Below are 18,312 nucleotides of genomic sequence, written 5' to 3' on the forward strand. Positions count from 1 at the left end.
GGTTCGGTTTCCTGTTTGTCTCCCTGAGTGCTGTGTCCCCTCAGCTGTGGCTGATTGGCACCTGGCCACACCTGGTGTCAATCAGCCAACTGCTATTTAAACCTGCCTTCTCCTCCAGTCATTGCTGAATTATTGTCGTTCCTACCTGTCGTGTCGTTGTTTGCTGTATGCTGTCGTTAAGCTATTCCCTGGATCCTGACTCCTGTTCCTGCTTCCTGGTTTCTGGTTCGTGTTTTCCTTTTCTTATTTTTGAACATTAAAACCATGTTTTCTTGTACCAAGCCTGCTGCCATCTATGCATCTTGGGGTTCGTCAACAACAAACTCTGACAGATGTAACGTTGAAGAAAAACAGGAGACACTGTAGTCAGCCGTTTGAATACCTCCTCAGTTTTGGAAGCAACTCACCGTACTTTACATTATTTAACTGTGCAACACAACACATAGTGCCCACAAATCTGTGCTGCACTACATCATAAACACCACTAGTTGCATTAAATTGCATTGAAAGACTTCACACCTGTCGCCTACTTGTATGCTCAGACTGTCTTTCGAGCTACTTCCTTTACAGAAAACTTCAGGTTGAAGCACCGGACAGAAGTCTGTGTAAACCATTAGAGCACTCTTGAATTAATTTTGTGAAGGGAGACAGATAATGAGATGGTAATGAAAGAACAGAAAGGCTTTTGCTCCTCAAACAAATCTTTGGAGTTGATGCTAAAACGACTTTGTGCAATATGGATCTATAACAATTGCATAAAGAACGGAAGGAGAAAAAATTGAAGCGACAAATTGCCTTCCGGCCAACTTGGAAAGATGACTTGAAGGACAAATATCCACCTCCTCCTCCCTACTTGAGTCACAATAACACATTTTAATAGACGCTTGCTTCAAAGTGCTGATCTTTGCTATGCTCCTAGCCCTAAGACCCCCTCTTGAAGGATGGGGGCACCTTCATGCCAATTCTAGAGGGCCTCCCTAATCCTTCTTTGGAATCAAAATTTGGGAAGGCCCGTCAATTGTTTGAGAGAGTGCTTGCCCTGCCCACCCAAAACCCCACTCAGGGCAGCAGTGGCGCCAGCTCGGTGCAAAAAATGATAAGTTGTTGTCTTTTTTTTTTTCCACGGCTAGAGAGCGAGGACTCACATGGTATCCCTATGGAGCAGCATAGTGGGGAAATAGAAGGTACAACAAAACGTTATACAAACACACACACATGCACGCACTCACGCATTCATGTGCTCACTTGCACCCATTCATAAGAACCCAGACGTCTGGGCACGCATGTTATTCCAACACTGGAAACCAAATGACATGCACTGGTCATGGGAGGTGTACAAGTGTGTGTGAGCAAACCAATCCCTGCCTTTTTGTGAGAGAGATATCATATCGATATATATACATTTTATTTCATATTTTGCGGTTCAAAGCTTTTGCGTTCATCAGACCACTACACAAAAGTCGAAGGCTATATCTACCTAACATGTTTTGTTTTGATGAAGGATAACACAAAGCTGTAACAAAAACAAAAGTCTGAAAACGTTGTAATCTGCATGCGAGGCTTCGTATGAATGCATTTTTCCTTGCAGACTAAATTTTTTGGAGGATACGCGCCATATGAATCAACACGATGCAATAGCCCGGGAGCCGGCTACAATAGCACCATGTTCCGCCATTACTGTTGTAACTATAATATACTGGCCCTTACCAAGACTGACCGCTTAAAGGGGAACATTATCACCAGACCTATGTAAGCGTCAATATATACCTTGATGTTGCAGAAAAAAGACCATATATTTTTTTAACCGATTTCCGAACTCTAAATGGGTGAATTTTGGCGAATTAAACGCCTTTCTATTATTCGCTCTCGGAGCGATGACGTCACAACGCCATTTTCTCAAACACATTACAAACCCCGAGTCAAATCAGCTCTGTTATTTTCCGTTCTTTCGACTGTTGTCCGTACCTTGGAGACATCATGCCTCGTCGGTGTGTTGTCGGAGGGTGTAACAACACGAACAGGGATGGATTCAAGTTGCACCAGTGGCCCAAAGATGCGAAAGTGGCAAGAAATTGGACGTTTGTTCCGCACACTTTACCGACGAAAGCAATGCTACGACAGAGATGGCAAGAATGTGTGGATATCCTGCGACACTCAAAGCAGATGCATTTCCAACGATAAAGTCAAAGAAATCTGCCGCCAGACCCCCATTGAATCTGCCGGAGTGTGTGAGCAATTCAGGGACAAAGGACCTCGGTAGCACGGCAAGCAATGGCGGCAGTTTATTCCCGCAGACGAGCGAGCTAAACCCCCTGGATGTCTTGGCTCACACCGTCCCTTATGCCACCGAAGATGATCAAGAGAAGAATATCGACCCTACCTCCCTAGCCTGCTGACATCAACTCCAAAACTGCACAGATCAGTTTTCAGGATAAGAGAGCGGATGAGAGTATGTCTACAGAATATATTAATTGATGAAAATTGGGCTGTCTGCACTTTCAAAGTGCATGTTGTTGCCAAATGTATTTCATATGCTGTAAACCTAGTTCATAGTTGTTAGTTTCCTTTAATGCCAAACAAACATATACCAATCGTTGGTTAGAAGGCGATCGCCGAATTCGTCCTCGCTTTCTCCCGTGTCGCTGGCTGTCGTGTCGTTTTCGTCGGTTTCGCTTGCATACGGTTCAAACCGATATGGCAAGAAATTGGACGAAATTTGTTCAAAATACGAGGCTGTGGGGAAAGCCGACGAAATGGTCAGTCGTTTGTTCCGCACACTTTACCGATGAAAGCTATGCTACGACAGAGATGGCAAGAATGTGTGGATATCCTGCGACACTCAAAGCAGATGCTGACATCAACTCCAAAACTGGACGGATCAGCTTTCAGGAAAAGAGAGCGGATGAGGGTATGTCTACAGAATATATTAATTGATGAAAACTTTATTCATTACTCGCGGTTTTACGTAAATTATTATACATAAACTGTGTTTACCAATAATTGAGCTTAAAACATTTATTTTTTTCAATCATTCGAGTACATTCGGGTAGTCTTGTGTAATGCAGTATTCTGTGTCTATTTAGGTATGGTTAACCTGAGTGCTGAAATCGTGGAAAAATATATGTTCTTAGCGCATCTGAAATGGGCTGTCTGCACTCTCAAAGTGCATGTTGTTGCCAAATTTATTTCATATGCTGTAAACCTAGTTCATAGTTGTTAGTTTCCTTTAATGCCAAACAAACACATACCAATCGTTGGTTAGAAGGCGATCGCCGAATTCGTCCTCGCTTTCTCACGTGTCGCTGGCTGTCGTGTCGTTTTCGTCGGTTTCGCTTGCATACGGTTCAAACCGATATGGCTCAATAGCTTCAGTTTCTTCTTCAATTTCGTTTTCGCTACCTGCCTCCACACTACAACCATCCGTTTCAATACATGCGTAATCTGTTGAATCGCTTAAGCCGCTGAAATCCGAGTCTGAATCCGAGCTAATGTCGCTATATCTTGCTGCTCTATGTTTGTTTGTGTTGGCATCACTGTGTGACGTCACAGAAAAATGGACGGGCGTATATAACGATGGTTAAAATCAGGCACTTTGAAGCTTTTTTTAGGGATATTGCGTGATGGGTAAAATTTAGAAAAAAACTTCGAAAAATAAAATAAGCCACTGGGAACTGATTTTTAATGGTTTTAACCCTTCTGAAATTGTGATAATGTTCCCCTTTAACAAGTATGAGCTCCATTTTCACAGGCTGTCTTTTTGTAATTCAAAAAACACTGTTTTCATGTAAACCAATAGCCGGAAACTTATTTAGCCCGTTACTTTCACGGTTAGCCTTCAAGAAACATCTTAACTGGGATATCTGTTCCTCCTCACTGTCTTTGGAAGTAAAAAAAAAACAAAGAATCTGATCTTTCTTGTTATTGCCAAGTCACCCAGTGAGGTGTTAAACGCACCATCCAGCATTGGCATGTTTTGAGGATCTAGGGTTGAACGTGCGAGAGGAGGTGGTTAGTGAGCAGTGTGCACTCGGTGGGGTAGTTAAGAGGAGACACACAGGAAGGGAGGGGATGTAGAGGCAGGCATAGGTAACCCAAGCCAGACTGGAAAAAAACAGCTTTTACTGCCTAGCACGGTGTCACATAGTTCTGACAAAACCTACTGCAATGAAGCTCTCAACTCCCCCCCCCCCCCTCTCCCCTGCCGACTCCCTTTCCTGTCCAACTATCCAAAGATGACTTAAAAACATCAAAGCTGGCATTAACGTCTCATTTTCCTATGTAAATGCCAAATGAAGAAGTAGAGAAAGGCTTTCCCTTCCTCCCTGCCTCCTCTTTCATTTTCAGTCAGAATGGTTGCTCCCCCCCTTGAGACAAAGCCGGGTGTGCAGTTTGGGGCGGAAAACGGGTAGAGGGGTCCAGGGGGGCTTCTCTGCATTATCAAAACAAATCATTCAGCAAACAAACAATTAGACACTCATGAATTATGGACAAGCCATATAGCAATAAACACAAGGCGTGGGGAGCTGTGCAGCGATTGCTGAGCTAATGAATCGTGTGTCAGGGTGTTGTTTGTTTTTTTAAAAACAGGCAGTTGTGTCGTGCGCTGGTTGTTTGTGCGTGTGTGCCTTCCTGTCCATGTGTTTATCGTAACAAACCCACAGAGGTTTCAAGTGCAAATAGGTGACAACAAACACACTGAAAGATGCAAAGCAGAGCTAGTGAAGGAAGGAAGGAAGCGTTTCAACTTGACCCCAGCATTATCCAACATTCATAACCCGGTGTTTACCTCTCGCAGACGCGCACAGTCCAAGCAGCAATGATCCAGGATGAAATACTGAACACGAGCAGAACAGTTCCCGGGCAGATGGTCATGAGAGTTTTCATGACAAAGCGTGTGTTGAAGTTGATCTTGTTGAGGGCGCCGATGCTGCGAGACGACGCGTCCGTGAACAGCTTGCTGTGAAGTAACATGACCCTGCCGATCAGGTAGAGTCTCAGGAACATGGGGATGGAGAGAATGATGTCCACGTCTGCATCCGCCACGGATGGCGTGTACGTAAAGGCCAGCCGGGCCCTCCACGTGAAGACGTACTGGCCGGGAATGGGATGAATGGCACACACCAGCAGCTCCAGCACGATGAAGAAGATCCGCTCATAGGTCATGGCTATCCTCCAGTCGTCCGCACCGTTGTCAACCATAAACAGCTGAGGACAATCAGAAAAACACACAGGCTTGAGGATTTTTTTTTGTCAATCTCGACTCCCCAACATAAACTTAAACTCAAAGTCTGTCTATGAATGTTCTCATTCATCCAGGTTTTTGTAATCTCAGGGCATTCAATCGATCGCAACTGGACTGTTTGGTTGGTCTTAGAAGACGTTTCGCCTCTCGTCCGAGTGGACTTCAGATTGGTCAGATCTAGTCTAGCGGCTGGTGCCAATACTTCAGTAGGTTTCATCAGTTCATGCACATAGACTTATATTGGTCAGATCTCGTCTTAGACTTAGATTGGTCAGATCTAGTCTTAGACTTAAATGGGTCAGAGCCAGTATAGCGGCTGGTGCCAGTACCTCAGTAGGCTTCATCAGTTCATGCACATAGACTTATATTGGTCAGATCTAGTCCAAGACTTAGATTGGTAAGATCTCGTCTTCGACTTAGATTGGTCAGATCTAGTCTAGCGGCTGGTGACAGTATTCAGTAGGCTTCATTAGTTCATGCTCATAGACTAATATTGGTCAGATCTCGTCTTAGACTTTGACTGGTCAGATCTAGTCTAGCGGCTGGTGCCAATACTTCAGTAGGTTTCATCAGTTCATGCACATAGACTTATATTGGTCAGATCTCGTCTTAGACTTAGATTGGTCAGATCTAGTCTTAGACTTAAATGGGTCAGAGCCAGTATAGCGGCTGGTGCCAGTACCTCAGTAGGCTTCATCAGTTCATGCACATAGACTTATATTGGTCAGATCTAGTCCTAGACTTAGATTGGTAAGATCTCGTCTTCGACTTAGATTGGTCAGATCTAGTCTAGCGGCTGGTGACAGTATTCAGTAGGCTTCATTAGTTCATGCTCATAGACTAATATTGGTCAGATCTCGTCTTAGACTTTGACTGGTCAGATCTAGTCTAGCGGCTGGTGCCAATACTTCAGTAGGTTTCATCAGTTCATGCTTATAGACTTATATTGGTCAGATATCGTCTTAGACTTAGATTGGTCAGATCTAGTCTTAGACTTAGATGGGTCAGAGCCAGTATAGCGGCTGGTGCCAGTACCTCAGTAGGCTTCATCAGTTCATGCACATAGACTTATATTGGTCAGATCTCGTCTTAGACTTAGATTGGTCAGATCTAGTCCTAGACTTAGATTGGTGAGATCTCGTCTTCGACTTAGATTGGTCAGATCTAGTCTAGCGGCTGGTGACAGTATTCAGTAGGCTTCATTAGTTCATGCTCATAGACTAATATTGGTCAGATCTCATCTTAGACTTTGATTGGTCAGATCTAGTCTAGCGGCTGGTGCCAATACCTCAGTAGGCTTCATCAGTTCATGCTCATAGACTTAGATAGGTCAGATATCGTATTGGACTTAGATTGGTCAGATCTAGTCTTTAGACTTAGATGGGTCAGAGCCAGTATAGCGGCTGGTGACAGTACCTCAGTAGGCTTCATCAGTTCATGCACATAGACTTATATTGGTCAGATCTCGTCTTAGACTTAGATTGGTCAGATCTAGTCCTAGACTTAGATTGGTGAGATCTCGTCTTCGATTTAGATTGGTCAGATCTAGTCTAGCGGCTGGTGACAGTATTGAGTAGGCTTCATTAGTTCATGCTCATAGACTAATATTGGTCATATCTCGTCTTAGACTTAGATTGGTCAGATCTAGTCTAGCGGCTAGTGCCAATACTTCAGTAGGTTTCATCAGTTCATGCTTATAGACTTAGATAGGTCAGATATCGTATTAGACTTAGATTGGTCAGATCTAGTCTTTAGACTTAGATGGGTCAGAGCCAGTATAGCAGCTGGTGACAGTACCTCAGTAGGCTTCATCAGTTCATGCACAAAGACTTATATTGGTCAGATCTCGTCTTAGACTTAGATTGGTCAGATCTAGTCCTAGACTTAGATTGGTGAGATCTCGTCTTCGACTTAGATTGGTCAGATCTCGTCTAGCGGCTGGTGACAGTATTGAGTAGGCTTCATTAGTTCATGCTCATAGACTAATATTGGTCAGATCTCGTCTTAGACTTTGATCGGTCAGATCTAGTCTAGCGGCTGGTGCCAATACCTCAGTAGGTTTCATCAGTTCATACTTATAGACTTATATTGGTCAGATATCGTCTTAGACTTAGATTGGTCAGATCTAGTCTTTAGACTTAGATGGGTCAGAGCCAGTATAGCGGCTGGTGACAGTACCTCAGTAGGCTTCATCAGTTCATGCACATAGACTTATATTGGTCAGATCTCGTCTTAGACTTAGATTGGTCAGATCTCGCCCTAGACTTAGATTGGTGAGATCTCGTCTCCGACTTAGATTGGTCAGATCTAGTCTAGCGGATGGTGACAGTATTCAGTAGGCTTCATTAGTTCATGCTCATAGACTAATATTGGTCAGATCTCGTCTTAGACTTTGACTGGTCAGATCTAGTCTAGCGGCTGGTGCCAATACTTCAGTAGGTTTCATCAGTTCATGCTTATAGACTTATATTGGTCAGATATCGTCTTAGACTTAGATTGGTCAGATCTAGTCTTAGACTTAGATGGGTCAGAGCCAGTATAGCGGCTGGTGCCAGTACCTCAGTAGGCTTCATCAGTTCATGCACATAGACTTATATTGGTCAGATCTCGTCTTAGACTTAGATTGGTCAGATCTAGTCCTAGACTTAGATTGGTGAGATCTCGTCTTCGACTTAGATTGGTCAGATCTAGTCTAGCGGCTGGTGACAGTATTCAGTAGGCTTCATTAGTTCATGCTCATAGACTAATATTGGTCAGATCTCGTCTTAGACTTTGATTGGTCAGATCTAGTCTAGCGGCTGGTGCCAATACCTCAGTAGGCTTCATCAGTTCATGCTCATAGACTTAGATAGGTCAGATATCGTATTAGACTTAGATTGGTCAGATCTAGTCTTTAGACTTAGATGGGTCAGAGCCAGTATAGCGGCTGGTGCCAGTACCTCAGTAGGCTTCATCAGTTCATGCACAAAGACTTGTATTGGTCAGATCTCGTCTTAGACTTATATTGGTCAGATCTAGTCCTAGACTTAGATTGGTGAGATCTCGTCTTCGACTTAGATTGGTCAGATCTAGTCTAGCGGCTAGTGACAGTATTCAGTAGGCTTCATTAGTTCATGCTCATAGACTAATATTGGTCAGATCTCGTCTTAGACTTTGATTGGTCAGATCTAGTCTAGCGGCTGGTGCCAATACCTCAGTAGGCTTCATCAGTTCATGCTCATAGACTTAGATTGGTCAGATATCGTATTAGACTTGGATTGGTCAGATCTAGTCTTTAGACTTAGATGGGTCAGAGCCAGTATAGCGGCTGGTGACAGTACCTCAGTAGGCTTCATCAGTTCATGCACATAGACGTATATTGGTCAGATCTCGTCTTAGACTTAGATTAGTCAGATCTCGTCTTAGACTTAGATTGGTCAGATCTAGTCCTAGACTTAGATTGGTGAGATCTCGTCTTCGACTTAGATTGGTCAGATCTACTCTAGCGGCTGGTGACAGTATTCAGTAGGCTTCATTAGTTCATGCTCATAGACTTAGATTGGTCAGATCTAGTCTTTAGACTTATATAGGTCAGATCTACTCTAGCGGCTGGTGCCAATACCTCAGTAGGCTTCATCAGTTCATGCACAAAGACTTATATAGGTCAGATCTCGTCTTAGACTTGGATTGGTCAGATCTCATCTTAGACTTAGATTGGTCACATCTCGTCTTCGACTCAATGTCAGATCTAATCTAGCGGCTGGTGCCAGTACCTCAGTAGGCTTATCAGTTCTTGCTCATAGACTTATATTGGTCAGATCTAGTCTTAGACTTTGATTGGTCAGATCTCGTCTTCGACTCAATGTCAGATCTAGTCTAGCGGCTGGTGCCAGTACCTCATTAGGCCTTATCAGTTCATGCTCATAGACTTATATTGGTCAGATCTCATCTTAGACTTAGATTAGTCAGATCTAGTCTTAGACTTAAAAAAAAAAAAAAGTTAAAGTACTCATGATTGTCACACACACACTAGGTGTGGCGAAATTATTCTCTGCATTTGACCCATCACCCTTAGATTAGTCAGATCTAGTCTTAGACTTGGATTGGTCAGATCTAGTCTAGCGGCTGGTGTCAAAACCCCAAATATTTATACTCCAAAACCAGGAGGGTCTGCCTGGGCAGCGATGATTTGCCCGAGTGAGAAAAACAACTGTTTTGATGCAAAAGAGCAATCCTACGGTCTAAGCCAACGACAGTCGTCGAAGTGTAATTTCCCCTCGTTAGCATTGAGGTATTGTGTGGCAGAACAATCGCTGTGGATCGACTACTACCAGTCCAAAATAGTCGGAAACACCCACGTTAGCATTCCATTCAATTGTAAACAAACGGTACAAAAAACATTCTGGTCACTTAACAGTTTTTAACTCCTGTTATTTGTTGGAGGCTAAATTGCAGAGTCTTTTAGGAATGGTTGAAAGAACAGTGTTGTATGTGGGAGACCAATGTAAGTCTAAAACTAGAGCTGACCATGAACTGATGAAGCCTACTCGGGTGAGAGGCCAAACGTCTTCTAAGACAAACCAAACAGTCCAGACGAGAAGTCATTCACCCAAAGACACAACTTCATTCTGAGTTGGCGTTTAAGTTGTCATTTGTTAGTCTATTTCTATGTGAAGACTCACCTGGATTTCCCGTGCGTGGTACATTATTATAAGACCAAGCAGTATAACAGTGGAAAGGCTGATAAGGCATTTCAGTGCAAATGAATATGAAGATTCCTGAAATGAGAATAACAACAAAGTGATCATTAGATTCATATGAAATTATCAAGACACCACAGCACAACTTTTTTGTTGCATGTAGGGTTTACACGATGTAGAGGATATACGATATTTTGCATTTAGGGATGTACAGTAGGAAAGGGATTCATGGGTGAACCTCGCGTGAGAGTAAGCGTTGTGGGTGTGTTAATCATAAAATGATGGAGAGCGCCCATCTAGATAGCAAGTGTGGTCTAGGGCTGCAACTAACGACTATTTTGATAGTTGATTAGTCAACGGCTATCTTAACGATTAGCCGGATAATAAAGCGTACACATATTTAATGGCTCTAATTTTTCTATCAACCTTTAAATGCAGTTTAAAGGGGAACATTATCACCAGACCTATGTAAGCATCAATATATACCTTGATGTTGCAGAAAAAAGACCATATATTTTTTAAACCGATTTCCGAACTCTTAATGGGTGAATTTTGGCGAATTAAACGCCTTTCTATTATTCGCTCTCGGAGCGATGACGTCACAACGTGCTACACCAGCAGCACACCTGTCCCAAACCTGACTAAATAACAAGTTCAATCTCCATCCATCCATCCATTTTCTACCGCTTGTCCCTTTCGGGGTCGCGGAGGGTGCTGGAGCCTATCTCAGCTGCATTCGGGCGGAAGGCGGGGTACACCCTGGACAAGTCCTCACCTCATCGCAGGGCCAACACAGATAGACAGACAACATTCTCTTATTATTATAATCAAATGACAGCAGTCATTTCCATTTCTAATATAAGGGTTTAGGCCCACTTACAATGACAATAACAACAAATATTGTTTTTCATGAACTGTGTACTTGTAGTGTTTGTCTGGGTGGAGGTCCTGCTTTGGAAATAACTTGTACCCCTTTCAGACATTGCATTTAGTTCCCATTAAAACCTTCACATGTTGCACAATGAGATGTAAGCAGGGGATCATGTGTACATTCCTGCAACTTCCTGTTTGTAAAAAATATATTTTTATTAGTATTTATTTAATATACTAACAGCATTTCATGATTAATATTTATAAATTAATATTCCTAATAAATGACACGAGAATAAGCACACATTTGATTGGTAAATCATAGTGTAACGACCTGGAATTACACTTTGTGTGGTGTTGGAGTTGTCCGACTTTTTGTGTGTCTGTAAACGCATCACTGGCTAAGTGCCATACGTGCATGTGTTGGCGCAAGTGAGAAAGAGCGAGCGGCTGCTGTTGATATAACAAAGTTGCTTTTGGTCTGGTTTGTACTGCAGAAAATGACCACTTTTGCTAGATATAATTTTTTTTACTAATGTTTTGGTGATGTGTTTATGGCCGACAATAAAGAGTTTTGCTCAGTAAAGTGATCGATGGAATTCATGTCCTCTAAGCGTCTCGACGGACGTTACAATATTTGAACAATGATGACAAAAACTGTTTTCTCCGTCGTGTCCGTGTCGTGTCGAAAATTGTTATGCGCTTATTATTTTTTTTTGATTTTGTGCGTGGCATAGATTTGCCGTGCGCAGAGGACGCTTGAGCAGTGCACAATTGCACAGGCGCACACCTTAGAGGGAACATTGGACTGGCCGGCTTTCGTCACCTGTTACTCACAGTTGCATTGCAAAATCATACAAAACAAACTATTTGTTTGTTTTCGCAGAGGACGCAATTGCGCAGGTGCGCACCTTAGAGGTAACGTTGCCTGTAACTGTGCTGCTCTTTTAGCTAAGACTAATAAAATGTTGTCCAATTAAAAGAAAGGAAAGGAAAAGTGCAAAAAAAATGTTTTACCTTGTTTATGTATTTAAAAAACAGTTAAAATAGCAGCAGTGAAAACACAAAATTTAACTTCCTCAAAAAGAAAATAATTTTGTGATGTTTAAAAAGCTGCACACTGATATATTGATTATTGATTAACTCTTGGCAGTTTTACACTCAATGTTTAGATTTCTTTATTTTTCACACGTCTTTAAATGCTGGCGTATCACAGATGTACTGACATAAAAACAAGGTCCGCTTTGCAAAATGAGCAAGGTATTCATGTTTTTAACAACAATAAGACTTTACATGTTTTTGCGTGTGACCCGCGAATGACGACGTCATGACTATTGTCGACAAAATATAATAGTCAGCGACACATTTTTATTGTCGACATTTCATGTGTCAGGTAAACCGTGATGAATGGGGCCATAATAATCCCTTCTTACCGTAACTCTATCAAAATCTCATGGTACAATATTATTGTGGTATATGTGCAAAAAAAGACTTGGTAAAAATGTTATAGTGTGTCAATTGAAGTGGCAGGAATGTTTAGGATAACCACATTCAAAAGCCAGGCGTATTTACTCCAAAGGCCCTTCTAGATTAAAAAAATGCATATGGCATAGACATTTACAAAACCCAAAACCAGTGAAGTTGGCACGTTGTGTAAATGGTAAATAAAAACAGAATACAATGATTTGCAAAGCCTTTTCAACTTATATTTAATTTAATAGACTGCAAAGACAAGATATTTAATGTTCACACTGAGAAACTACATTTTCTTTTTGCAAATAATCATTAACTTAGAATTTAATGGCAGCAACACATTGCAAAAAAGTTGTCACAGGGGCATTTTTACCACTGTGTTACATGGCCTTTCCTTTTAACAACACTCAGTAAACGTTTGGGAACTGAGGAGACACATTTTTGAAGCTTCTCAGGTGGGATTATTTCCCATTCTTGCTTGATGTACAGCTTAAGTTGTTCAACAGTTTTAGGCTTCATAATGCGCCACACATTTTCAATGGGAAACAGGTCTGGACTTCAGGCAGGCTAGTCTAGTACCCGCACTCTTTTACTATGAAGCCACGCTGTTGTAACACGTGGCTTGGCATTGTCTTGCTAAAATAAGCAGGGGCGTCCATGATGACGTTGCTTGGATGGCAACATATGTTGTTCCAAAACCTGTATGTACCTTTCAGCATTAATGGTGCCTTCACAGATGTGTAAGTTACCCATGTCTTGGGCACTAATGCACCCCCATACCATCACAGATGCTGGCTTTTGAACTTTACGCTTAGAACAATCCGGATGGTTCTTTTCCTCTTTGGTCCGGAGGGCCCAACGTCCCCATTTTCCAAAAATAATTTGAAATGTGGACTCGTCAGACCACATAACACTTTTCCACCTTTCATCAGTCCAACTTAGATGAGCTCGGGCCCAGCGAAGCCGGCGCCATTCCTGGGTGTTGTTGATAAATGGTTTTCGCTTTGCATAGTAGAGTTTTAACTTGCACTTACAGATGTAGCGATGAACTGTAGTTACTGACAGTGGTTTTCTGAAGTGTTCCTGAGCCAATGTGGTGATATCCTTTACACACTGATGTCGCTTTTTGATCAAGTACCGCCTGAGGGATCGAAGGTCCGTAATATCATCGCTTATGTGCAGTGATTTCTCTAGGACCCGCACTCTTTTACTATGAAGCCACGCTGTTGTAAAACGTGCAGAATATGGCTTGGCATTGTCTTGCTGAAATAAGCAGGGGCGTCCATGAAAAAAAACGTTGCTTGGATGGCAACATTAATCAGCATTAATGGTGCCTTCACAGATGTGTAAGTTACCCCTGCCTTGGGCACTAATAAACCCCCATACCATCACAAGTGCTGGCTTTTGAACTTTGCGTTTATAACAATTCAGATGGTTTTTTCCTCTTTAGTCCGGTGGACACGACGTCCACAGTTTTCAAAAACAATTTGAAATGTGGACTCGCCAGACCACAGAACACTTTTCCAATTTGCATCCGGCCCAGCGAAGTGTTTCTGGGTGTTGTTGATAAATGGCTTCGGCTTTGCATAGTATAGTTTTAACTTGCACTTACAGATGTAGCAACAAACTGTAGTTACTGACAGTCGTTTTCTGAAGTGTTTCTGAGCCCATGTGGTGATATCCTTTACACACTGATGTTGGTTTTTGATGCAGTACCGCCTGAGGGATCGAAGGTCACCGGCCTTCAATGTTACATGCAGTGATTCCTCCAGATTCTCTGAACCTTTTGATGATATTACGGACCGTAGATGGTGAAATCCCTACATTTCTTGCCATAGCTTGTCGAGAAATGTTGTTCTTAAACAATTTGCTCAGGCATTTGTTGACAAAGCGGTGACGCTCGCCCCATCCTTGTTTGTGAATGACTGAGCATTTCATGGAAGCTGCTTTTATACCCAATCATGGCACCCACCTGTTCCCAATTAGCCTGTTCACCTGTGGGATGTTCCAAATAAGTGTTTGATGAGCATTCCTCAACTTTCTCAGTCTTTTTTGCCACCTTTCCCGACTTCCTTGTCATGTGTTGCTGGCATCAAATTCTAATGATTATTTGCCAAAAAAAAAAAAAAAGTTTATCAGTTTGAACATCAAATATGTTGTCTTTGTAGCATATTCAACTGAATATGGGTTGAAAATGATTTGCAAATCATTGTATTCCGTTTATATTTACATCTAACACAATGTCCCAAGTCATATGGAAACAGGGTTTGTAAACAGTGGGCTTTCTAACAATTGGGAAAGTTTGTGTCATGTTTGAATAATAAATAAATAAATAGGCTGATTAAATGTTAATAAATGGCAACAGAAAGTGGGCAATACACGATGCCACACGTGCATGAGAGGAAACACATGCATGCATTCCACACACTACTTATTAGCTTTAAAGTCTAAGCGAGGCCAGATAATGGGGTTTACACACACACAGCGTCAGCAGGACGTCGCTAAACAATAAAGCCGCAGGTGTAGGTGCAGCCTGATATTATCCTCGGACGTGGTTCGCCGCCATCTAAACTACCAATTAATCAAAGCGCGGCACTAAGAGGGGGGACTTTCCGTCTAATGGCAGGTGCAGAAAAAGGCAAGGCTAGCATTAGCAGAACCCCACCACAGTCAGTGTCGCTGGTGATAAATAGACCAGCTGGATGCCAGAGCTGCAGTGTGTGTGTGTGTGTGTGTGTGTGTGTGTGTGTGTGTGTGTGTGTGTGTTCTTGTATTTCTACCCTTCTTGAGACATCAACAAGGAAAAGTACCTTCCATATGAGGACCGGTGAACAAGTTAGGCCATAAATCATGGTCCCAATATGGAAAACTATTGCATCTAACAGAAAATGTCTCATTTGGTGGTGAAATCTATCAAAATTAGGGTGGTCCCAAAAACGAGGGATTCTTCAAATTTACCCTGTTGCAAGTCTTGTGTATTCTTTGTAACTTATTTGTGTGTGGTCTGGCTATTGAGGTTTTTTTTCCCCTGGTCTAAGTCTGAACTGGGGATGTCCCGATCCAGGTTTTTGCACTTCCGATCAGATACCGATATTTTTTTTGCATTTCCGATCCGATACCGATACTAACCGATACCGATACTGGCCTATCCGAGCATGTATTAAAGTTTAAAGTTATTTAGCCTACTTAGTTGTCAGAATAATGTTGAAAAGGGTTTTAGTACTCTTGATAACAACTAGCCAGCTGAATTAGGGGAGTTTGAATAATACACAATGGTTGGTAACAAGAAACTGACCTGTTTATTCAAGGATAAACACAAAATAGACAAACTTATACATGACAAACAGAAATGACATCATTGAAACAAGGGCTGGGCGATATGGCCTTTTTTTAATATTGCGATATTTTAAGGCCATATTGATATATATCTCGATATTTTGCCTTAGCCTTGAATGAACACTTGATGCATATAATCACAGCAGTATGATGATTCTATGTGTTTTGATTGATTGATTGAGACTTTTATTAGTAGGTTGCACAGTGAAGTACATATTCCGTACAGTTGACCACTAAATGGTAACACCCGAATAAGTTTTTCAACTTGTTTAAGTCGGGGTCCACTTAAATTGATTCATGATACAGATATATACTATCAGATATATACTATCATCATAATACAGTCATCACACAAGATAATCACATTGAATTATTTACATTATTTATAATCCAGGGTGTGGAGGGGGGCGCCGGATGTAAGTGTCAAAAAGACAGCCAAAAGAGTTTGATATGAGAATAAATCTAAAGTTAAAATATAGGGTAGAAATGCACCCATTTGCAGGAAATGTAGTCTTGATTTTCAACATTTTCTTTCAAGGCTTGCATGTCTACATTAAAACATTCTTCTTCATACTGCATTAATATATGCTACTTTTAAACTTTCATGCAGAGAAGGAAATCACAACTAAAAAAATCACAAATTTTTTCATACGGTGTTGATGTGGAAATGTTTGCCTCAGCATTTTGATGGTGTGGACGTGTGGCACCGAACGGAGATAAGCGTCTCGACAGACGTTACAATATTTGAACAATGATGACGAAAACTGTTTTCTCTGTCATGTCCGTGTGTCGAAAATTGTTATGCGCTTATTTTTTTATTTGATTTTGTGCGTGGCATATAATTGCTATGCGCAGAGGACGCTTGAGCAGTGCGCAATTGCACAGGCGCGCACCTTTAGAGGGAACGTTGGTCACACGGCTGCGCTAGCATCACAGCTAACGTTAGCCATGCTGCTACCTCTCTGCTCGGGGAGGACGTATACGTATGTGACGTATGACGTGACAGTATGTGACGTGTGTAAGAAGGTGCGCTTGCTGTCTGTGAGAAAGAGACACAGGAAAGAGTGAGAAGAGCCTGTCGTGTAATGCCAGCAGCTAAAAGCAACTGCGTGAGAATCCACAGACCTGTGGATGTGTTGAAGGTGTGCTGGAAAATGCGGAACGGAAATTAGGGAGCAGCAGAAAAGTGGAATGTATTATTTAAATCGGTGCGTTGGAAAACACGGACCGGAGTTTTTTTTTAAACTGGATCTGGATCGGCATTTTCCCATGCATTTTTTGGCAAATATCGGCGGCCGATCCGATCCAAATATCGGATCGGGACATCCCTACTAGAGATGTCCGATAATATCGGCAGTCCGATATTATCGGCCGATAAATGCTTTAAAATGTAATATCGGAAATTATCGGTATCGGTTTCAAGAAGTAAAATGTATGACTTTTTAAAACGCCGCTGTACGAAGCGGTACACGGACGTAGGGAGAAATACAGAGCAGTTGCGTCTCCCAGTCAGCAGCCCCTCGCCCGTCCCCTCTCCCACACACAACACAGGAGTTGCAGCACGACTGCAGCATGAGAAGTTTACTGGCGACGCTCGATGACCTCATCAAACCGCCGCGAGCGGAGCATAACAACAACAAGAGTGTGTTGTTGCCGGTGCTGTAGCCGTGGCTAACAAACCAGCTCGCTCGGTGACTGACTAACGACACCATGTCTATGGTTTGGGATTATTTTAAAGTGTCTCTGACGGATAAAAAAACTGGCAAAAAATTGGTTATGTGAGGAGGAACCGAGACGTCTTCCTTTAATACGAGCAATTTGATCTCCCACTTTTTCAAGAATCATAAGCAGATACACGATGAATACAAGCGGAAGATGGATGAAAATCAAACAGCGAAAAAAAGTAGTACCACACAGTTGTCGCTTAAAGACTCCGCCGAGAAAAAACAAATATACAACAAAAACCACCCCTTTCTCAACGCAGCATTTCAGAAGCTCTGACTGACTGGTAGGCCACTTCAAGCACTCACCACTAGCTTGCAGCACATTTGTGTTACTCATACAACTACGTTAGAGCAGGGCAGATTGAGCCCAGTTTATAATTTCCTGTTATACAGTATGCCAAGCAATCTCGCACTAAAGGAGGACTATGTTATTGTTTACTTTATTACTCTAGTATACTCTGGACTGAAGCTGTGTGCCGTCATTGTTTTTGTAGCTGTTGTTTTGAGGCATGTTTAAAAAAATAAAAGAATAATGCACTTTGTGAAAGTCAAAGTATAGTACAAACCCCGTTTCCATATGAGTTGGGAAATTGTGTTAGATGTAAATATAAACGGAATACAATGATTTGCAAATCCTTTTCAACCCATATTCAATTGAATGCACTACAAAGACAACATATTTGATGTTCAAACTCATAAAATTTATTTTTTCTTTGCAAATGATCTTTAACTTAGAATTTCATGGCTGCAACACGTGCCAAAGTAGTTGGGAAAGGGCATGGTCACCACTGTGTTACTTGGCCTTTCCTTTTAACAACACTCAGTAAACGTTTGGGAACTGAGGAGACACATTTTTGAAGCTTCTCAGGTGGAATTCTTTCCCATTCTTGCTTGATGTACATCTTAAGTTGTTCAACAGTCTGGGGGTCTCTGTTGTGCTATTTTAGGCTTCATAATGCGCCACACATTTTCAATGGGAGACAGGTCT

The 18,312-nt window shown here is 42.0% G+C and overlaps 1 protein-coding gene across 1 annotated transcript in view; it reads right to left on the reverse strand.

The window, feature by feature from the left end:
• Positions 1–18,312, reverse strand: part of kcnn1a (potassium intermediate/small conductance calcium-activated channel, subfamily N, member 1a) — a 339,162-nt gene that overhangs the window by 139,687 nt on the left and 181,163 nt on the right. The window contains exons 3-4 of the mRNA XM_072912872.1: positions 9,904–9,999; positions 4,787–5,205 (exon numbers count right to left, since the gene is read on the reverse strand). Of these exons, the coding sequence (XP_072768973.1) occupies positions 4,787–5,205; positions 9,904–9,999 (515 nt within the window). The remainder of the gene's footprint in view (positions 1–4,786; positions 5,206–9,903; positions 10,000–18,312) is intronic.

This window comes from Nerophis lumbriciformis, linkage group LG03 (genome assembly GCF_033978685.3).
Source record: "Nerophis lumbriciformis linkage group LG03, RoL_Nlum_v2.1, whole genome shotgun sequence".
NCBI classification, from domain to species: Eukaryota; Metazoa; Chordata; class Actinopteri; order Syngnathiformes; family Syngnathidae; genus Nerophis; species Nerophis lumbriciformis.